Genomic DNA, 22,146 nt, shown 5'->3' with positions numbered 1-22,146 from the left:
CTGATTCAATAGGGAGGTCCCAGGAAGAATCCTTGACACACTTTTAAGAAGCAATGCCTTCTTTTAACTATATTTTAATGGTTTTTCTGGAAGATAAAACATGTGACTTTAAAAAAAAAAACCCAAACAGTAAATAGCGAAAAGCTCCTGCCCCTGATACCCAATCTCCCATTTCTCATTTCCAAAGACAACCATGATCACCAGTTCCTAGATTATTCTTCTAAAGATATTCTTCAGATTCAGTCAGACTTGTATATTTCCCTTTGTTTTAAATACAGATACTAGCCTACTAGCAAACTAGCAGGACAGTTTCCCTTAATAGTGTAGTTAGAAAAGCATTCCTTTCACTAAACATAGGATCTGCCTCCTTTTAAAGACCTGCATAGCTTGCATTACCCAGGTGGCATTTATTTTTACCTGTTTCCCATTAATAGACATGAGGGATGGTCACATGTTTCTTAATGTCAGCAATATAACAATAGTTATTCTTGCAGATATATTTTTGTCTTTAAAAAAAAAAGATTTATTTATTTATGCATATAAGATCTGGAGGGTAAGCCAGAGGTGTGGGGGGGAGGGGGGGTGTGAGAGGACTCACCAGAAACAGAGTATGGAGCAGAACAGGCAGAATGACTGAAATACACTGCTGAGGGGAGCAGCGGGCGAGACAGGAGATGTCTGCTAATGCCATGTGGGTTGCTCCCTGGCTGGGGATTGAACTTGTGTTGGCTGCTGATAGCTTCATAGTGCCGAGTCTTTAACCCTTGTGCCAAAGGGAGGCCCCTATAGGACAAATTCTTAAAAGTAGAATTAATGGGTCAAAAAAGTCAAGTGACTTAAAAAACATTTTTTTAAAAGATTTATTTTATTTATGTATACAAGAGCTGGGTGTAGGCCAGACATGTGGGGTGATAAGAGGATTCACCAGAGATAGAGTGGGGAGCAGAACAGGCAGATCAGCTGAAATACACTGCTGAGGGGAGCAGAGGGCGAAACAGGAGAGGTCTGCTGCACCATGTGGGTCAGCTCCCTGGTCAGGGATTGAACTCATGCTGCAGTGGCTGGCGAGTGCTTCATAGTGCTGCTTAACCCCTTGAGCCACCAGGGAGGCCCCTGGTCTTTTTTTTTCTTTAAAAAATGTTTTAAAGCTCTCATGCATAAATAAATAAATCTTTTTTAAAAAGCATCTTTTTTACTTCATTAGGCAAGCAGTCGAAATATGGTATCATCCTAGTTTTAATTTGTGTTTCTCCATTTACTAGTGAAGATGAAACTGATTGTTGGGTTGATGCTGTTCTTCTTAATGTTCTCTAAGATCTCTTTTTATAGTAAAGAAATAAGCCCTTAGTCATATATTTTGCAAATATTTTTTTCCAGTTTGTCAGTTGTTTTTTGAATTTGTTTCTAATTTTTGTTCTTTTTACTGAGGTACAATTCATATAAGGAAATTATCCATCTTAAATGTACAATTTAGTCACATTTAATACATTCACAGTATTGTGCAACCATCACCTTCAGTTTCAAAATATTTTGCTCCTAGTATTTTTTTTTTGATTCATAACTTTTTTATTTCAATGTAGTCAATTATGATCACCTTTTTATGGCTTCTTGATTTTTTTGTCACAAACCTCTTGGCCCTTCTGTTTTCTCACAGTTTGAGACTTCCTTTTTTTCCCAGGCTAAAAGTCAAGGTCACCATAACAATCACTATCTCATCAGCACTCTGTTTCTCTCCCTTTCATAATACCTGTTCTCAAACCTCACCCTAGCTCTGTCCAGACATCACCCTGCCCTTCTCCACTCCAACACAGGGCTGCTGAGCACTGACAGAAAAATCACACAACCAAACTTACCTGTTCACTCAGCACATACTTTTGAACACATCATCGGTGCTGGCACTGTCCTAGGTGCTGGATACAGATTTGGGGCCACTACAAACAGGGTTTCTAACCTTGGCTGGGCCTGCAATACCTGATAACCCTTTGTCCCTCTTAATGTCTCCAGTCACATCTCTCTCCTGCTTCCACCCTAGCTACTAATTTTCCCATCCTTCCTCACACTCATAGCGACCTGTTTTTCACAGAGATTAGGCTATGAGGAATGAGTGATCTCAATTTCCCACCTCCTACAAACACTGACATCTACACCAGTTCTCCTACACAACCCAGGTTAAGATGCCATCGCCAGTTCAAAGCTAATCCCTCCACCTGTGCTTACACTGCTCCCCCCACCCCACCACTACCTCCCCTGAGACACTGATTCAGCAAACCACCCCCCTCTCTTCAACCTCAGCCTCTCTCCATTGGTTCTTCCTCCAAGGCAAACAAACCCACACAGGTCTCACCTATTAAAGGAAATAAAGATGGGAGAAAGGAAGGCAGGTAGCCAAAGAAAAGACTCTCTTTCACATTGGGTCTCTTTCACAGTAAAGCATACTTCTCTTTCCTTTTTCATTTTTGTTTAGTTTTAGTTTTCAAAGTTATAGTTTCAGGAGTCAGATAGAAACACAGGCCTATTACAATAAAGAGTACACTCTTCCTCCTTGGCCTCCTGAGGATCCACCATCATCGTGAACAACACAGTAACTATCTAGAACAGGGAAATGATAACCTACCGACTGCGTTAGTGAAAAGAAATGATCACTGACGTCCTTCACCCTGGGAAAGGAACAGGGCCTTAAACAAATTCAGGAAAAACTAGCTAAAATGCACACCACCACCCAATGTCATCTTGGTATTTTTTTTTAAAGATTTATTTATGCATACAAGAACTGGGGTACAGGCCAGAGGTGCTGGGGGTGAGAGGATTCACCAGAGACAGAGTAGGGAGCAGAACAGGCAAGCTGACTGAAATACACTGCCAAGGGGAGCAGTGGGTGAGACAGGAGAGGTCTCCTGTGCCATGTGGGTAGCTCCCTGGCTGGCCAGGGATTGAACTTAAGGCTGCGTATAGCTTCACAGTGCGTGCTTAACCCCTTGCGCCACCAGGGAGGCCCCTCATCTTGGTATTTGGATTCAGAACCCACTCTGGTGGTGGCAAGAAAACTGATTTTGGTATAATTTACAATTCCTTGGGTTATGCAAAGAAAATGAACCCAAACATAGGATTGCAAGACATGGCCAGTAGGAGAAGAAAAAAACAAAACAGAGCCTCTCTGGTGGCGGCAGGGGTTAAAGTCTCGGCACTGTCAAGCTATAGCCAGCCTTGAGACAAGAGTTTGATCCCTGGCCAGCGAGCTAATCCACATATGGCATAGCAGACCTCACCTATTTCACCCATTGCTCCCCTCAGCAGTATATTTCAGTAGATCCGCCTGTTCTGTTCTCCACTCTGTCTCTGGTGAATCCTCTCACCTCCCCTCCCATCTCTGGCCTAGACCCCAGTTCTTGTATGCATAAATAAAATAAATCTTTAAAAAAAAAAAAAAGACAAGATAATAGCAAAAGGAACTCAAGAAAAGAATGAAGAAAGTCAAGGGGACAGCAAAGGCCAATTTTGGTGCTAGCAAAGCGAAGGGGTAAAGATTCTGCAGATACATAGATTTATCATGAGAGGATTAGTAAATTAAAACTGTTTAAGTGAGAAAAAAAGTAGACCCATTCTTCTCCAATTTCCTTCTCAGAGGCAACTATTTTCTCCTACTTTATATGTTTCTTTTGGTAATTACGTCCATGTCTCTAAACATGCTTATTTTGCTGCTTTATTTTCATTTTAAGCATTGTCTGCTGGCTTCCTACCACACAAGGTGAAGACTGAGCTCCCGTAGGTCCCCTTGCCTGACCATGAAACACTTTCTATACACCCAAGAGAATTTTATCAACTGCAGTGAGTTAGATCAATGTTCAGCATTTACATGATTATGCTTATGAAAATATACATTGCAGAGGCATGTGTTATGTTATGATTGTCTTTCTGTTCTTGCACAACTTTGCTTTCCCAAAATAGCTTTTATTTTAAAAATTTGCTTGTTCTCTGAATTTATTACTAAGTCCCTCCTATACTCTCCTCCAGAAGTCTGTATATCCCCTCAATTCATTCAAAATAAGTTTCATCATTTTCATCTCCTTGAAGAAATATCTCTAGGAGCCTTCTAATCAGCTCTACTCTGAACTGGATGGTCTTCATGCCTGATCTGGATTTCCCTTCACCATAAACCACGGTTCCTGTTCACCTAATTTAAGGCCTTACTTTCTGGCTTCCTATCTTTCTCTTCTGCATTTAGCTCTTAACTTCCTCCCAGGGGCATTTAGGAGAAAAACTTAAGAACTTACACATATCAAAATGTCTTTATTCTACCTTTGTATCGATAATTTGGCTGTTGTGAGGGTCCAGATACCCCTAAAATCTATTCTTCCTTGGTACTAGAACAACAGGTGGCCATCTAAGTAAGGACTGGATTTCCCAGAATCACTGAATTAGGTGAGACCATATGACTAAGTTTTCTTCAAGGGAACGTAAGTATAAATTATATGGGCCATTTCCTAGCCAGACCTGAGACAGGTGTGCCTCCTACACATTTTCTCTACCCGGCTCCTGCCAGCTGCTACCCAGGGATGGCAGCAATCCAGTTTTGACATTGCAGATAGCAAAGCCCTAGAGCAATGTTTCTCAAATTTACCGGGCATGCAGATCTTGAAACACAGATATTCAGCAGGTCTGGGGTAGGGCCTGAAATTCTGCATTTCTAACAAGCTTCTAGGTGATGCTAATGCCACTAGTGTGCAGACCACATTTTTGAGTATAAAACCCTAAAGGCTAGCAGAACTGTACTGCTCGCCTTGTTTATGGTATGATCTGTGAAGCACACGGAATTCCCCACACTGAACTGTTCTATGAGACAAAATGAAGTATTATTTTGCTGAGTCATTGCATTTTTTAGCCTTCACCCTACTAGCACAGCTGAAGTACTAAATTCTACATTGGAACTCTCTGCCCCAAATATTGAAGGCATTGCTCCATTGATGTCTAGTGTGGAGTGTAACTATCAAGAGGCCCAGAGCCATTCTGATTGCTGATCTTTAGCATGTAGTCTATTTTCACATTGCAAGGTTTTGAAAGACCTTTTTCTCTGAGCCCAGTATTCTGATATTTCAAGATTTATCAGGACACTGGGCACTTGATGGGTCCTTTTAATCTGAAAGCACAAGTCCTTTCTTCCTCTTCATTTTCTCTGTTCTCTTCTTAGAAAGTTTTTTGGTCTTCACGTTTTATTTTTTGTTTTGTTTTTATTTCCTTACAGAATTTAAGATTAGTTATCTTTTTTTTCTCCCTATAAACCATCTTTTTTCTCTCCCTAGACACCATCTCTTTTCTTTTGCTTTACTGAGAGAGTGCTTTAATTTCTCTTTGATCCCTTTACTAGATTTTTTCATTCCTTCCTTCAGTTTTTTTTTTTTTTGTTGTTGTTGTTTTTTAATAGAGGCATGCTGTATTTATTTGTTCGCTGGTTTGTTTGTTTTGTTTTATACATGCACTGGGTACAGTCAGAAGCGCGGGAGGGTGAGAGAATTCACCAGAGCCAGAGCAGGGAGCAGAGCAGGCAGAAGGACCAAAGCACACTGCTGAGGGGAGCAGCGGGCGGCAGGAGAGGTCTGCGCGCCATGTGGGACCCTCCTCCGGTGGCCGGGGAGCAGCCGGGGATCGAACCGGCGCCGCAGAGGCCGCGGGCAGCTTCGCAACCCAGCGCTCAACCGCTGCGCCACCGGGGAGGCCCCCTTCCTTCAGTTTTGTTTTTCAAGTGTGCTCTCTGGATTCATTTCTTCATTGTAATATCTCTTATGAAAAGCATCAATGGTGGGTTTTTTTTTTTTTTTTTAAAGATTTATTTATTTATTTATTATTTATTTATACAAGCACTGGGTACAGTCAGAAGCGCGGGTGGGTGAGAGAATTCACCAGAGCCAGAGCAGGGAGCAGATCAGGCAGAAGGGCTGAAGTACACTGCTGAGGGGAGCAGCGGGCGGCAGGAGAGGTCTGCGCGCCATGTGGGACCCTCCTCCGGTGACCGGGGAGCAGCCGGGGATCGAACCGGTGTCGCAGAGGCCGCGGGCAGCTTCGCAACCCAGCACTCAACCACTGCGCCACCTGGGGAGGCCCAATGGTGGGTTTTTTTTCACTTAAGTTTTTTTTTTTTTTTTTTAATAGAGGCATGTTTTTATTTATTTATTTATTTGTTTGTTTGTTTGGTTTTTTGTTTATACATGCACTGGGTACAGTCAGAAGCACGGGAGGGTGAGAGAATTCACCAGAGCCAGAGCAGGGAGCAGAGCAGGCAGAAGGACCGAAGTACAGTGCTGAGGGGAGCAGTGGGCGGCAGGAGAGGTCTGCGCGCCATGTGGCACCCTCCTCTGGTGGCCGGGGAGCAGCCAGGGATCGAACTGGCGCCGTAGAAGCCACGGGCAGCTTCGCAACCCAGCGCTCAACCGCTGCGCCACCGGGGAGGCCCTTAAGTTTTATTCTATATTCTCTAAGGTATTTTTTTTTAAAGATTTATTTATTTATTTATACAAGCACTGGGTACAATTAGAAGCGTGGGAGGGTGAGAGAATTCACCAGAGCCAAAGCAGGGAGCAGAACAGACAGACTGATGAAATACACTGCTGAGGGGAGCAGCGGGCGCGGCAGGAGAGGTCTGCGCACCATGTGGGACCCTCGCCTGCGGCTGGGGATTGAACCGGTGCTGCGGAGGCTGCGGGCAGCTTCGCAGCCCAGGGCTCAACTGTTGCACTACCAGGGAGGCCCTCTCTAAGGTATTTTTATCTTGGTCTCTGCTTTTCATGTTAGAAAGTTTTCTTCAGGGCCTCCTTGATGGTGCAAGGGGTTAAGCACAGCACTGTGAAGCTATACACAGCCTCTGCAGCACGAATTTGATCCCAGGCCAGCCAGGGAGCTACCCACATGGCACAGCAGACCTCTCTTGTCTCGCCCACTGCTCTCCTCAGTAGTGTATTTCAGTCAGTCTGCCTGTTCTGTTCCCCACTCTGTCTCTGGTGAATCCTCTCACCCCCACACATCTGGTTTGTACTTGTATGCATAAATAAATTAATCTTTAAAATAAAATAAGTCTGTCAAATCACACTCAAAAACCATAGTTTTTTTTTTTTAAAAGAAAGTTTTCTTCAAATATCTACAATCAATTTGTAAGTCTTGTCATATTTAAGGGTGGGGGTATTAAATTGACTAGAAGATCTATGGACACAACAGGGATTTACCAACTGTGGGTTTCACTTTGGGATGATCTGGCTAAATGGTTTGTTGGGCAACTGATGTTAATACACTTAGGCCTTAGACCTGACCAACCAAATACCCTAGATAAGTCTTTCACTCTCTGGCCTGGAAGGTATAATCCCGGTTGCCAGAGTTCTAGAAACCACCACTCACTAAAACTTTCATTTAATCTCTTATTTCAATCAACTGTGCCCAGGTGCCCTCCATACTAAAGACCCTCTGTTTTCCATCTGCAACAAAGAAATCTCCAGTAATCTGATATATAGGAGAATAGCTGCTGAGGTAGGAGGAGAAAAAGAGGAGCTCCAGAGGATTCAAATAATCCTCCTAATTGTAATACCTACACCTCTAGGCCCCAGTTGTATCTGATGCCACTAATTTAAGGGTAAATCAAGTTAACTCTAAGCTTCCTTCACTACTGGCTTAATTCCCACTTCCTCTGCTAAGTCAGTTTTCACTTACCTTTCTATTTTCCACTTTCAATTTAAAGTTGTTATTATTGTCTCTCCCCTTTAGAAAACCCTTTTAACTTATTAGGATTTAGAAAAGGAGTGACATTAAAAGCTAGATTCTTTAAGTTTAACTGAAAGTCTCCATTCATTTGCTAACCATGTGCAAACTGGTTTTATTCTCAATTTTCTATAAACTGTCAAGGTTGATCTTTCCTAAAAGGTAATATGGTCGTAAAACACTTCTTTAAAAGTCTTCAAAGGCTTCAAAATGTCGTGAAAATAAAGTCCAAATAACTTACAAGTCTTTTCCTGTTCTGGCTCCATTCAAGTCCATCACTGTCACACCTAACACTGCCACACTCCATTCACTCCAAACTGAATCCCTTTGCTGTATTTCTAACGTGCTAGAGCCCTTCCCAGGACCATGCACCTGCCCATGCCGTTTATCTTTTCCACTCCAATCTCTCAGCCAACTGGTTGAACCCCCTAAGATTCAGTTCTGGTGAGGAACAGCTGGTTGCATGTATGGTTCAAGCAACGGTTCCTCCCAGAATCCCTTCTTTGTGCTCCTAGCGATACTCCCTGGGCATCTCTCTTAAAAAACAAAACAAAACAAAACAAAAAAACCCAAAAAACAAAAACAAACAAAAAAAAAACCACAACTATCCTGCCTTCACATGAGAGTCTACTTCATTCATCTTTGTATCCCCAGGGCCCAACACATAATAGGCAACACAGGGACGGGGGAAAGGCTGAAAGAAGCCAGTATCTAAGACTATATTGACAGTCTGTGTGTCAGTTCGGCTCCTATCCAGGGCAAACGCTAGGGCGAATAATGTAACACTCACCAAGTTGAGTTTCCCCCAGGCCCCATCTGTTGGGGCAGGATGGGCAGACATAGGGTCCACAGCTGTCGAGCCTGGAGAAATACTCCAGATCTCCCACCATCATCACCTAGCACCCAGCAGACGCTCAATACATTCTTGTAGAAGAAATAAAGTGTAGACCTCATTTTAGTGGCGTGAAGATGAACATATCTGAAAAACCCCAGGCTAGGGGCTATTTCGACAGTCTCTTATCACAAGCGGTCTGTGGTGGCTGCGCAGACCGCGAGCGCGCAGGCTACTTGTAGTTCACCGGAGGACTCGAGACAGGCGAGACAGCGCTGAGCACCATGGGAATTGTAGTACTTATGAAGAACTCTGTGCGCAGGCGCAAAGCGATTGCCACTTCCGGGCTCAAGCATCGCCTTTTGCGAAAGGTGGCTTCCTAGGGTGACAATGGCTACCTACAGCCTGGCGAACGAGCGACTACGCGGCCTGGAAGACATTGAACGGGAAATCGGAGCCATTCTTCAAAGTGCAGGTTCGGGATACGACGACTACCGGAGGCGCAAGGAGTAGGGCGCGCTCGAGCGCCCACGCGACTCCAGGAGAGGGGTTGGCTTGGGGAGGGAGCCGCAGTTCCTGCACGGCGCATGCGAAAAGGCGGTGAAGGGGCTGGCCCAGGGGCGGGGCTGTACGGGCCTTCTTCAGGTAGCCCCGCCCTTTCTCCGCCCTGGCAGGTACGGTGATACTGGAACTGTCCAAAGAAAAAACCAACGAGCGGCTCCTAGACCGGCACGCGAGTGCCTTTATCGCGTCTGTGCAGCGCGTGGAGGCGGAGCTGTCGGCGCAGATCCGCTACCTCACCCAGGTGTGTATGTGGTGGGAGGTGCTGCGCACCCACCCCAGCTTGCTTTCTTAGCCTTCGCATTCAAGGGTGGGAAGATGAGGCCTCCAAGCCAGCGTCAACGCGACTGGGTGGGATGATGACTCCTTCTCGGGGAGTTTGTTCCTACTTCGCTGGACGGCATCACATGAGCTGGATGGGGAAATCCTGGGAGAAGGCATGTAAACAAAGCCAGACGACTTCGTCCCTAGAAACTTGGCTGACCTCAGGGGCCTCAAACTCTGGGTGTCTACATTCTGAGAAATGGGGCGGGATTGCAGTATTTTACCAAATCTTCCAACTGTCAGAAGTAGTTATTGTCAACCTCACCTTACAGATGAGGCTAACAAATTAAGTGATTTGCTCCAGATCATCCAGCCACCGGGTGGCATGACTGGTTCAAACTCAAGGAAGAAATGGGAGGAGTCATGACCCATGTGAGGGATGGTTAAGGGAAAAGGTGCTTCATTGATCAATCTAACTATCCTGTAGGTGGCCACAGGGCAACCCCATGAGGGCTCCAGCTACTCTTCAAGGAAAGACTGTCAAATGGCCCTGAAACGAGTGGACTATGCTCGCCTTAAGCTCAGTGATGTAGCCCGAACCTGTGAGCAGATGCTGGAAAACTAGACCAAGGAGATGGAGCAAGAACTTGGAGGGAAACCACCATCTGCACCCTGGGCCTGAACCTGGAGACCTGTAAGATGAGGAGCATGAGCTGCCTCATACATTCTCTGTTGGTCAAATATATGGGGACAAAGAGATACACGTGGGAATGGAGTAACATAAAGACTAAGACTGCCCAAAACTATGCTCTGGCTGGTCCAGCAGAGTGCTCCTGCTCTGCATTTCACAAAAGCACTGACTTAGACAAGAGGTGGAGACTCAGACATCAGCCCACTTCCTCATACATTTCCCACATATCCTTGTCACAGGCTTCCCACAATGTGACCCAGTGAAGACACATTCTTCACTAGAAAAGACAAAACATGAACTAAGGATTTTAGGGGCCACCCTGGTGCCCTAGTTGTTAAGTCTCAGCACTGTGACCACAATGGCTTAAGTTTGATCCCCGGCCAGGGAGCTGACCCCACATGGCGCAGCAGACCTCTCCTGTCTCACCCACTGCTCCCCTCAGCAGTGTATTTCAGTAGTTCCATCTGTTCTGCTCCCCACTCTGTCTCTGGTGAATCCTCTCGCCCCCCACACCTCTGGCCTATACTCCATTTCTTGTATACATAAATAAATAAAAAATAAATCTTTAAAAAACCCACGAACTAAGGATTTTAATAAAAACAGTAGCAAAACAAGGAACTCAGACTCTCACTAGGGCATATATGGATGATACAAGGGATTGAGGAAGTGAAACCTGTCTGTATATCACCAGCTGAGGAGCAAGGGTGGGAAAACCCAAACCTTTACTGTGGAGTCAGGGGACAAAGTGGGAGAGGCGTGAATCTGGGAGGAATAGTGTATGCAGAGAAACTTGGGACAAGAGGGACCACCAGCAGAGAAGCTGAAGGCAGGAATTATGACAAGGTGTTACAAGGCCAGTGTCTGTGGAAAGAGTCAATAATTGTTAAAAAAAAAAAAATTTTATAGTTAAAAAACACACATAGAACTTGTCCAAGATATTACTCTGTGAAAAGGCATATTCTATATTATAGTATTGAAAAAAATCCAGACTATCTAAGAGAAGGCAATGGCTTGTAATTCTTGTGTTAGTTATCAACAAACACATGTAGAGTGCCTACCATGATTGTTGGAGTATTAAATGCATTACATTGAACAAATCACAATCTACCCTCACAAACATCGTATTTCAAAAAATATTTATTTATGGGTACAAAAATGAGTATAAGCCAGAGTTGCGGGGGGGTGGGGGGTAGATAAGAGGATTCACCAGAGAGAGTGGGGAGCAGAACAGGCAGATCTACTGAAATACACTGCTGAGGGGAGCAGCGAGCAGGCAGGAGAGGTCTGCTGTACCATGTGGGTAATGGCTGGTGATAGCTTGAAAGCGATATCTTTAACCCCTGCACCACCAGGGAGGCCATGCCCTCACAAACTTCTATTCTCAGCTTAAGTGTTGAAATCTGGTGTCACATGTGCATAATCAAACTCCAAACCTGGAAAAGAAGAGATGAGCGCTGAGATTAAGGGACATTTGGGGGTGACAGCTTGAACTGAAGAATCAGACCCCATAATATTAACCTTATGACCCATTCACAAAGATTTATGAATTAAATGAATGCTTCCTACCTTCCTTCATAGCTCCATCTCCCGCTAGAGTACTTTAGCTGCCATCTTAATGTGCTGTAAGCTTTATCAGACAAGTACTGGTTCCTGGAACCTTGACAACTTCCCTCCCTCCCCATCAATTCTGCAGTTTCTGACTGACTCTTCCTCAAGGCCTTTGAACCCTGTTGCAACAGTATGCTTATGTGTTGCCTGTGGCAGTTTTGTAGTCACTTGACCCCCCTGGGGAAGGATCCCTGCTGGGGAAAATGTGGGTCCTTTGGAGGAGGGATTCAGAGGCCCATTTTACCTGGATACTTCTGCAGTGACTGCTGTCTCCTCTTGCACAGCACATAGGTGAGGACACTGGTGAGAATGAAGGTGATGACCAAGAGGGACAGCACTGGTACCAGCACTGCAGAACGCACTTTGTCTTGCTTCTGGCTGTCCCTAGTTTCCAGACTAGAATCGATGGTTTCATTGGAATAGGTGAGCTTTTTGTCCAAGGAGGGTGTTTCTGCTAGAAGGCTGGGCTGAAGGGTAGGCTGCAAGGTGGGTGGGAGGTACATCTGGACAGGAGTGCTGATATTCAAAGGTGTTCTTTCTGTGGACTCAGGACCCTGGGCCGTGGAGGGATGTAATCTCTTCTGGTGGGCCATATTCCCAAAGTAAGCAAGTCCACATTCTAGAAAGGCAAGAAGTGAGAAATCGGGGCTATGAGGGAACAGGGTAAAGAAGTAGAGGAAAGGGTAGTGGGTCAAGGAGAACATCAAGGGAAACGCTGAAGGCCAGGAGAGAAAGGTATGGGCAGAGGGGAAAAGCGGGGAGAAGAAAATGAGCAAACCATCACATGGAAACACTGCAGGAGCATGCCTTTCTGAACTGGGGAAGGGAGACCTGTGTTGGAACCCTGGCTCTGCCACAGAGTAGCCATGTGACCTTGCCCCTAGTCTCTTCACCCCTCTGGGGCTCTTTCCTTTCAGATGTAAAGTGAGGATATTTTCAGTACTAAGGGCAAGGTAGCTGGGAAGAGTCAACGAAATGATGTAGATCTGTGTAATCCAAAGGACAGTACGCATACCACTGCTACAGAAGACAGCTGGAACATGGGAAAACATTTTGTACTTCAATGACTGAATATTTATTTTAGGAGGAAAATACTACTAGTGCATCAAATTTATGACTTGGCAGATGTTATTGCTTAGGACAAGTTGCTGTTTAAGTTTTTCAAAAATTACTTGTATACACTTACATTTTATTATATGTAAATTTTACCTCAAAAGAAAAAAGGGACAACAAAATATTGAACTCTTAAACTTGCAATGCGTAGTTGCAATAAGCCATAGAGATCTAACACACAGTATAGTGAAAATAGACAATAATATACTATAATTGTATAAAGTGATACATACTGTTACAAAGGCAATCATATTACATCATATAAATGTATCACAGTAATGCTTTGTACACCTTAAATTTACATACCTGTCAAATTTATACCAATAAAATTAATAAAAATATTGAACTCTATTTAATAATAGACATGCTGAAATGTTTGGGGATGAAGTATAGTCATGCCTTCAATTTACATGGAAATACATCAAAAAATAAAGTCAGTCGATGATAAGTGGAGGGATGGGTAAACAGATGAGTGTACACTAAAGGAAATACAGTTAAAATGCTGTGAGCTCAATGTAAATACCAAATGTATTTATTGTTATAGAAAATATGTAAAATACAAAAATCAAATATTATAGGGTGTAGGTGGTAAGTGTATGGATGTTCCCTGTACAATTCTTTCAGCTTTTACACTGTATATGTCTGTGAATTTTCCTAATAAAATATTGGAAAACAAAAACAGTGCCTGGATTTAAAGAAAAACAATAGCACAGGCAACAGGATGAATTGGCAAAAGTCATGAAAGTGATAGTGAAAGATGTTTGTAAACAGGGATTTAAGTGACAGTACTTTGAATAGGAAAGTACCTAGAAGATTCTAGGAAAATGATATGTCATAGGTAAAAGGCCACTGAGCCTTAAAGACAGAGCCTATGGAGAAGGGGAAAGCTCTCACCTTTTCGCTCAAAGCAGTTTATCAATTCCGATACCCAGGGATCTTTGCTGCCCCCACACACACTTGTGCGTTGCCTTCGGGTGCCAAAAAGAAATTGGAACCTGAGGAGGAAGGACCAGGTCTCAGCTGAATCTCCTCCCGCTGCCACCACTTTCTCCCAGCTTTTTCCTCATGCCAAGGACATGAAGTCACTCCTGAGAACACTCATTTCTTCTGGGACTGGGAAAGTCCAGGGCGGTGCACAGGGAAATGAAGGTGTGGAGAATTAAGGCAAGCACAACCTGATGAAAAGGCTAGGTCCTTTCAGAAGGAGTTTTCCAGTTTTACCAGAGGGTTCTGGGGGCACCTGGCAGGGAGGGTTTGCACTGCCCTCCCAGCTGGGAGTGAAATTACCTGACCACGCGGACACAGCGCAGATAGCCTTCCAGGTGTTTTCGGAAATGTTCTAACTTTTGAGCCGTTGGAGGGGATTTGGAAGGCACGCGGCTATTACAAGGACAACTACCGACTCCGCTCCCCTCGTTGCCATACCCTGGGCAGAAAAGGTGGTCAGCAGGTGGTCAAGTCAAAGGGCTCCTCAGCTGTAACTTAACTTCCAACCCACCTGCCCTTACAGCCTCTCCTACAGACACAAGGGTCTGACCTCCAGGTTCAACCCCACATCCCCCTCCCACACAAAGATGTCCACAGTCCCATCTGAGCCTGGGTGCCATCCCAGTTCGTCCCCAACACCGGGCTGTTGGCCCTCCTCCTGCCTTGGGGACAGTGGTTGCGACTGGCTCCCCACTTACTTAACTCAACCCCACAGGACCCAGTACCCCCCACACCTTCCCCCTCCCCCTGACTTGGGGAACCCGGCACCAGCCCCGCCTCTGACGCACCTGGCAGAGTCAGCAACGCCAGCAGGAGCAGCAGCAGCACGCGGAACTGCGGGACCCCGGCGCGCCACATCTCGGGGGCTCCCTCCCGCCGTCTGACTCCCTGAAGTGCTCCCGGGAGTGACTTCCGACTGGCTTTCTCAACGACTTTCGGTTCCTCCTCCCTCTCCACCCGAGATTCAGGGGGAGAGGGGCGGTGGGCGCGGAGTTCCGGCGGGGGCGGCGTGGGCGGCGGCCCGCCCGCGGGGTCCAAAGACCAGCGGGAGGTGGGGAGCGCCGTCGAAGCCGCGTGGCTCCCTCCCGCGGCGGGGAAACCCCGGGGGGCGGAGCTCCTCCCCCGCGCCCCCGCGCCGAGCCCAGAGCCTCCGACTAGTGGGGCTGTCAGGAATGTCTGGGGAAAACGAAAGAAAACTCGGGGTTCGGGGCCAGGCCAGACAAATTAGGAGGCAGTGGCAGGACAGGATGATTCGGTTTGGCTCAGTGCCCCCGGGTGCACCCAGGCCCTTCCCGGCACCTGACAGGCAGGTGCGGCTACAGCCTCGCTCCTCCTCCCGGAGCTTCCAATTCCCCGACACGGGTCCGGGCGGCAAGGTGTCAAGGTGTCCGGCCACGTGGCCAGCGCCCGGCCGGCTGGAAAGGCCGCGTGCCGCCGGGCCACGCCTACACTGGCCAGGGGCTCCGGCCACTCAGGGGGCGTGGGCTCGGGCAGCCCTGACGTCACGACCCACCCCCACGAGGTATTTACCTTCGAAAAGTGGTGGCGGCTGCAGGTACCGGAGTAATGGAGCGGTGACCCCGGGAGGGGCTAGGTCTTGGGACTCACCTCCAGACGGATCCAAGCCAAAGGGCTGCCCTGGCTCCTGTTCCCTCCTCCTACAGCCCACAGCCGGGTCCAAGATTCTTCCCTCGCCAAACCCTTCCTGATAAGATTAGCCCTCTTCACCTCTATTTTCACTTCAAACCTTACTTTTAAAGATTTGAGCCTCAAATATTGTACCCCAAATACCATCTCACACCTGAGTACATTTTTAACCCAAAATCACTCACTCACCCATTCTCATCACTGAACTCCCATCTCAGCCCTGAAATCCCCATTCTCAGCTCCTAACATTCATGCAGAGAGTCCACCCAAAGTGATGGGGTCAACCCACACCCTCCCCTATTTTGTGACCTAGCCCCAAACTGTCACCGCTACCCTCTCAGTCACCATATATCCCTTTTTCACTCAGTCTGGGCCCAGGCCCCGTGCCCCTGAAGATATGGAGTTTGTGTCTGGATACCGGGATGAGTTCCTTGATTTTGCTGCCCTCCTCTTTGGCTGGTTCCACAAGTTCGTGGCTGACCGTGGAGCTGTGGGGGCCAGCCTTGAGGGGCGCTGGCGACAGCTGGAGACTCAGATCAGAAGGCTGCCCCAGGACCCTGCCCTTTGGGTGCTCCATGTCTTGCCCAACCGCAGTGTGGGCATCAGCCTGGGGCAAGGGGCAGAGCCAGGCCCTGGACCAGGCCTGGAGGCTGCCCGGCTCCTGGGAGATGAGCCCCCACTGCACCTGCAAGACCTAAGCCCCTACGTCAGCTTCGTCAGCCTGGAAGAAGGGGAGGAAGGGGAGGAGGAGGATGAAGAAGAAGAGAATGGAGGGGGGGAGGGCGCAGGCGCAGGCACAGAGAAAGCAGAACCAGAGGAAAATGGGGAGCCAGGCCCTACCAGCAGGGAGTCCCCCCAGGCAGCAAAGCCTCCAGGGGAGCCAGAAGACGCTGAGCAGGAGGCAGGAGGTGGTGAGGATGGCTGCCGAGAGGACAGGGCAGAGGACGAAAGAGAGCCTGAGAGGAGAAAGGGACGGAGAAATGGTAAGAACCAGGCTGGCCCTGCCCTCCCTGTGCCCAGCATACTCCCTTCTGCAGCTCCCTACACCACTCAGAACAGCCAGGACACAAACACGTGGGCTTCAGTCCAATGTGGCCTGAAAAGGTGTTTTCATTGGCCCACAGTGTTATTTTATTTTCAATTTGAGCAACATTTAAACACTGAAAGAAGGAAATCCCTATAAGTCTGGATTTACACTATTTCAAAAAAAAATCTAAAGTTCCGACAATAGGTTATTTCTGCATGGCAGCAAATGCTGGTACTGTGTAGCTGCTGTCCCCTTCCGATGAGGCATGTTCTCTCTAGCTAGTTCCCTTTATTCACTGAGTTTACTTACCTAGTCCCATAGGCATTTGAGTGTGGTACCCCTGACCCTGGCTATCTTTGCCATCTCTTACTTCCAACTATCCCTTTTTTCCCTAGAGGCTGCCCCCCTGCACCTTTCCTGCCTCTTACTGGTGACGGATGAACATGGGACCATCTTGGGCATTGACCTGCTAATGGATGGAGCCCAGGGGAGTGCAGGCAGAGGCTCAGGGACAGAGAACATGGCTCCTCGGGCCTACATTCTCCTCTGCCACAGCATGGCCTGCCCCATGGGCTCTGGAGACCCCCGAAAGCCCCGGCAGCTTACTGTGGGAGATGCCCAGCTGCATCGGTACAGGAGTCTGGTATCTGAGGGTGTGGAGGCCTAGGGGCCCAGGCTCCTGAGCCCCACTCCCCAAGCCTGATGCCATCTCCTCCCCATCCAGAGAGCTGGAGAGTCTGGTCCCAAGGCTAGGAGTGAAGTTAGCCAAGACTCCAATGCGGACGTGGGGTCCCCGGCCAGGTTTCACCTTTGCCTCCCTTCGGGCTCGAACCTGCCATGTTTGTCACAGGCACAGCTTTGAAGTGAAGCTAACACCCTGGTGAGCAGCCGTTAAGATGGGGTAAAGGGGAGGAAGACTCCCAAACAATTAAGCAAATAGAAAGAGAAAGCAGGCCGGTGGGGGTGCAGAACACAGTGAATAATATGGGCATAGGATGGGAAAAAGCCCAAGTTGTTACAGGTAGAAAGAATACAGAGCAATAACCAAGTGCAAGGCTGATAGAGCACCAATGACTCTAACACTGGGTGCCCACCACTCCCCTGTGCCTCCAGTCCCCAGTGCAGTGCTGTCTTGTACTGCGGAGAGGCTTGTCTCCGGACTGACTGGCGCCGGTGCCCAGATGATGTGAGCCATCGATTTTGGTGCCCAAGGCTTGCAGCCTTCATGGAGCGGGCAGGAGAACTGGCAACACTGCCTTTTACCTACACTGCAGGTATAAGATCAGGATGGGCTGGGGGTGGGATCTTTGGGACTAGGGCCTATTGCCAGGGAACAACAGGCTAAGCACTTAAGGCTAAGTGCCTGGGACTAGGGTGTAAATCCCTGGAATAAGAGCTGGATCCTGAGTGTGGATGGGGGCGAGATCTTGGGGCTGGAGACAGGGTCTCTGGGGCTGAAGTTAAGCGCCAGGTCCCTGAAAGTGCAGAGGGAATTTGGGAATAGGGATTCAAACTCTAGCCTCCCAGATAACTGGTAACCTTCAACAAATCACCTAACGTCTTAAAGCCTATTTCCTCATCTGTACAAGACGGATACTAACAAATGCCAAAACCCATGGAGTTTTAAGAATTCTGTGGGTTCAATGCCTGCTAACTGCAGGTACTCAGAAATGCTAGTTCTCTCTGACTAGAACCAGACTCAGACTCAGGGTCCTTGGAGAGGCTGAGGAGAGCGAGTCTGGGGTCCTAGCCACCAGGCCCTCAACACCTCCCTTTCTTCTTCTCCAGAGGTGACCAGTGAAACCTTTAACAAAGAGGCCTTCCTGGCCTCAAGGGGCCTCACTCGTGGCTACTGGACCCAGCTCAGCATGCTGATTCCAGGCCCTGGTGCCCGTAGGCACCCCCGGGGCATCACACCATCCCTCAGCTTTCTTCTCAGTGGTGCGTGGAACCTCTCTTCAGGCATGGGTTCCCTGGCCTCGATGGAAAGGAGGAAAAAAGTTGTCTAGGACCAAGATAACCCCTCCACATTTACACCAAACCCCACTCCACCACCAGGGCCACTCCAGGCCTTTTCCCAACCTTCAGAGAGTTATCCTACTTATGCTATCCAAAAGCCCTATCCCTAGGCAAACCCCCCTGCTCCTCTTGCTCCTGCTCCAGACCCTCTCTTAGGGAATATAACTCTTTGGAAGGAAAAAGGGGATGGGCCAGGAGAGGGTCTCCCTGACCCTAGGTTCCTCTTCCTTCCATCCTCTCAGGAGATCCCTACCAGCTTCTCCAAGGGGATGGGCCTGCCTTGATGCCCCCTGTGCCCTCAGATCCACCCAGGGGCCTCTTTGGTGAGTTGGAAGGACCCTGAGTGAGCTAAGAGAGTAGGAATTGGGACTGTCAGGACAGCTGTCTGGGTGATGGAGAAAAGGGATTGGCTTGGAGGGCCTGGGGTCCGGGCCTGGGGCCACATTGCTCAGTAACCCACTCTCCCCAGGCTCATGGCAGGATTACTACACATGGCGGGGCCTCAGCTTGGACTCCCCCATTGCTGTGCTTCTGACCTACCCACTGACTGTATACTACGTCATCACTCACCTGGTGCCCCAGTCCTGTAAGGAGAGCTGAGGCAGGGGGAGGAGCATGCAGCAAAGGGGACAAGGAGCTGGTAGGGGACAGGAGGAAAAGGGGGGGAAGAGCATGTCCTTAAACAGCTGGTTTCTCACCCAGTCCCTGAGCTCAACATCCAGAACAAACAATCGCTGAAAATCCATGTCGTGGAAGCTGGGAAGGAGTTTGACCTTGTCATGGTATTTTGGGTAAGTCCCTCCAGACCTGAAGATTGGGCATTTGGGTGTGAAGATAGATACAGGACAAGACCCAGGTCTGTCCTTCTATGTCCTTTAGGAGCTGTTGGTCTTGCTTCCCCACGTGGCCCTGGAGTTGCAGTTTGTGGGTGATGGCCTGCCCCCAGAAAGTGACCAGCAGCATTTTACCTTGCAGAGGGTGAGCACTGAGGGAGCCCTGTTTTTCAGCCCTGATCTTCCTCCTGTTCTCCTGATTGGGCATAACCTTTCTACTCTTCTCCTCTCCCCTTTCCTTTCTGATGTATTCTTTCAGCGCCCTAACTCTGGACGGTTTCTCCACCCCATTCTTGGTTTCCTAGGATGGCCCTGAAGTATCTGTCCGCTCAGGGATATCAGCTCGGCTCAGCTCTGGGACTAAGGAGAAGGGGGTTCGCAGGGACCTGCAGATCAAAGTATCTGCACGGCCTTACCACCTGCTCCAGGGACCCAAGCCTGACTTGGTTATTGGTAGGAGCCTGGAGTTAGAGTGTGGGCGAGGAGCCTGGGGTGTGGGAGGTGGGAGAGAGACCAGGGGAGCTAAGTTCTCCGTGCTCTCCTGTTGGCAGGATTTAACTCCGGCTTCGGCCTCAAGGACACTTGGCTGAGCTCGCTGCCCCGGCTACAGGTGGGGGATGGGGGCAACAAGGACCGCTTTTGACCTCCTGTCTGGCCCCTCCTCCTAGCCTTAAAGTCTCTTCTTCCCCCACCATGTGCCCCGCAGACCTGGGGCGCGCCCATGGGTCCTCTTGCCCCTCTCTATGTCTGCCTGGTGCCTCTTCTCCCATCCTGGTCAGTATGAGACCTAGTATCCAGCCCAGACCCCAGTAGCTCCGGAGGCAGCCCGGGGGGAGGAGCCTCTCCCAGGCTCTGAGGCCCCGCCCCCACCCCTGCTGCCCCAGTCCCTCCGGGTGCCAGCCTTCTTCACCGAGAGCAGCGAGTACGGCTGTGTGATGGACGACCAGACCATGGCAGTGGCCACCGGCGGGGGCACCAGCCCGCCACAGCCCAACCCCTTCCGCTCCCCATTTCGCCTCAGAGCAACTGACAACTGCATGCCCTGGTAGGGTCCCAAGACTCTCCCTCTTCACTCCCTGACCCTTAGCTTTCATTCTGGCTCCGAATCCTAAAACGCCCGGCTCCATTCTCCTGGGACCCTCCCCGACCCCCCCCCACCCGCCCCGGGCCCCTGCCGCCCCAGCTCTACTGCCCCCTTCCAAGGCCCGAGCTGCTCACCCCACCTCCAGGTCTTCACACCTCTCCCCCCCGCCCCCAATTTTATTTTATTTTTAAAAAAGATTTATTTATGCATACAAGAGCTGGGGTACAGGCCAGAGATGCGGGGGGTGAGAGGATTCACCAGAGACAGAGTGGGGAGCAGAACAGGCAGATTGACTGAAACACACTGCTGAGGGGAGCAGCGGGCGAGACAGGAGAGGTCTGCAGCGCCATGCGGGTAGCAACCTGGCCGGCCGGGGATCGAACTCGTGCTGCAGAGGCTTCCGATTGCTTCTTAGTGCGGTGCCTAGCCCCTTGCGCCACAAGGGAGGCCCCCCGCCCCCAATTTTAGATCCAGCTCACGAGATCTCTCCAACTCCTCGCCCACCGCCCAAAAGACCTGACCACCCCCGAGCTGGCCGCACCAAACTTAGCCCCGGAACTCGGGGGCCGCACACCCCGCCCTTGGGGAATCCCGGAAGGTGTGCCCGCCCCTGACGGCGCCACGCCCCTCAGGTACTGCAACGCCTTCATCTTCCACCTGGTCTACAAGACTCCGCATGGGAGCGGGGCCCGCCAGGCGCCGGGGCCGGCGCCCCCAGCCCCAACTCCCGCCGCTCCTCCGGCTCCCGCCCGAAGGCGCCGCGGAGAAAAGAAACCTGGGCGGGGGTCCCGCCGGCGGAGATGAGGGTCGAGATATAGCATCGCACCCCGCCTCCCTACACGCCTCAGAAAGGAAAACGAAACACCCACGGCCAAGGGGGAGGCCGGTTGATGGAACACGAAAAGGTAAATAAAATTACTGTTCGAAACCACGGAGTCATTGATCGGAGAAAAGGATTTAGGGGAGATTCACATCCATTCTGTTTCTTCAGTCCCTTGACGACTGTCCCCACTTTTACTGGGGACCCTGACCCTCCTGGGCAATCCCAAACTTGTACAAATAAATGTATGTGTTGATAAGTCATTTTCCAGCTCCACTAATCCTCGGGGCCGACCGAGGCAAGGCAATACCAAGAGTGAAAAATGGCTTGTCAGTAGCTGTGCAGGAGAAGCACAAGCTCTCCCAAGGGTCCGCGGACCGTTTGGCTTCAATTCAGTGACAGGCCCCAGCCACCAACTGCCCAAGTTAGAAATCTGGTGGCCATCCTTGATGCCACCTTCTCACAGCTCCCTTGTCCAATAAAGAACCAGGCCTGCTGCCCCAGGCTGCTAACGTCACTCAAATCCACCAGCTCATATCTATTCCCATTGCAGACTCCACTATATCTAGTCTCCACATTTCAGTCGGAGAATTCCTTCTAAAACAATCATTCAAACACATTACTCTCCTGCTTAAATCCCCTTAGTGACTGTCCTCCACTTTAAAAATCCCCTTGAATGGGGGCTGGCCTTCCTGACTCTGGTCACTAAAAATACAGAAAAGGAAAATAGGGGACAGATGTAGCAGATACCCCCTTAACCAAGTGGTTATGGTGAACAAGAAATAAAAAATCATTTTGGCACCATGTGCTCCTTGGCCTGATGCCACCAGAAGACCACTTCACCCCTGGAGTAACCTTCCCCCAAATCCATAACCTCAGTTGATCATGAGAAAACATCAGACAAATCCACATTGTGTGACAGT

General features: G+C 49.0%; 3 protein-coding genes across 5 annotated transcripts; 2 read left to right on the top strand and 1 right to left on the bottom strand.

Annotated features, from left to right (window-relative positions):
• The first annotated feature begins 8,898 nt into the window (after positions 1–8,898).
• Positions 8,899–13,629, top strand: MED11 (mediator complex subunit 11). Of its 2 annotated transcripts, XR_008549744.1 has the most exons (4): positions 8,899–9,044; positions 9,244–9,374; positions 9,882–12,116; positions 12,611–13,629. XR_008549744.1 is itself a non-coding variant. In XM_037495138.2 (3 exons), the coding sequence occupies exons 1-3, from the start codon at positions 8,960–8,962 to the stop codon at positions 10,017–10,019; spliced, it is 354 nt and encodes a 117-aa protein (XP_037351035.1). In that variant the 5' UTR covers positions 8,899–8,959; the 3' UTR covers positions 10,020–13,628. The 2 variants fall into 2 exon arrangements, 1 of the variants encoding a protein (XP_037351035.1); XM_037495138.2 differs by having other exon boundaries at positions 9,882–13,628.
• On the bottom strand, positions 11,211–14,787 carry CXCL16 (C-X-C motif chemokine ligand 16). Its single transcript, XM_037491965.2, has 5 exons — positions 14,582–14,787; positions 14,094–14,232; positions 13,701–13,801; positions 11,938–12,312; positions 11,211–11,518 (listed from the first exon to the last, which is right to left on the bottom strand). The coding sequence occupies exons 1-5, from the start codon at positions 14,649–14,651 to the stop codon at positions 11,472–11,474; spliced, it is 732 nt and encodes a 243-aa protein (XP_037347862.1). The 5' UTR covers positions 14,652–14,787; the 3' UTR covers positions 11,211–11,471.
• Positions 14,788–15,256: 469 nt separating this feature from the next.
• Positions 15,257–21,323, top strand: ZMYND15 (zinc finger MYND-type containing 15). 2 transcript variants are annotated; one of them, XM_037492288.2, is made up of 14 exons: positions 15,257–15,348; positions 15,808–16,423; positions 16,863–17,097; positions 17,192–17,347; positions 17,581–17,741; positions 18,256–18,408; positions 18,729–18,809; positions 18,956–19,072; positions 19,189–19,277; positions 19,366–19,464; positions 19,625–19,772; positions 19,871–19,929; positions 20,204–20,364; positions 21,036–21,323. In XM_037492288.2, exons 2-14 carry the CDS (start codon positions 15,838–15,840, stop codon positions 21,205–21,207), a joined length of 2,217 nt encoding a protein of 738 aa, XP_037348185.1. In that variant the 5' UTR covers positions 15,257–15,348; positions 15,808–15,837; the 3' UTR covers positions 21,208–21,323. The 2 variants fall into 2 exon arrangements, with proteins under 2 accessions (XP_037348185.1, XP_037348186.1); XM_037492289.2 differs by lacking the exon at positions 18,956–19,072 and having other exon boundaries at positions 15,308–15,348.
• Positions 21,324–22,146: the final 823 nt, after the last annotated feature.

Source organism: Talpa occidentalis, unplaced genomic scaffold (assembly GCF_014898055.3).
Source record: "Talpa occidentalis isolate TD23 unplaced genomic scaffold, MPIMG_talOcc4v2.1 talOcc4.7, whole genome shotgun sequence".
NCBI classification, from domain to species: domain Eukaryota; kingdom Metazoa; phylum Chordata; class Mammalia; order Eulipotyphla; family Talpidae; genus Talpa; species Talpa occidentalis.
The sequence above is the reverse complement of the archived record's forward strand: the minus strand, read 5'-3'. Positions and strand labels throughout refer to the sequence as shown.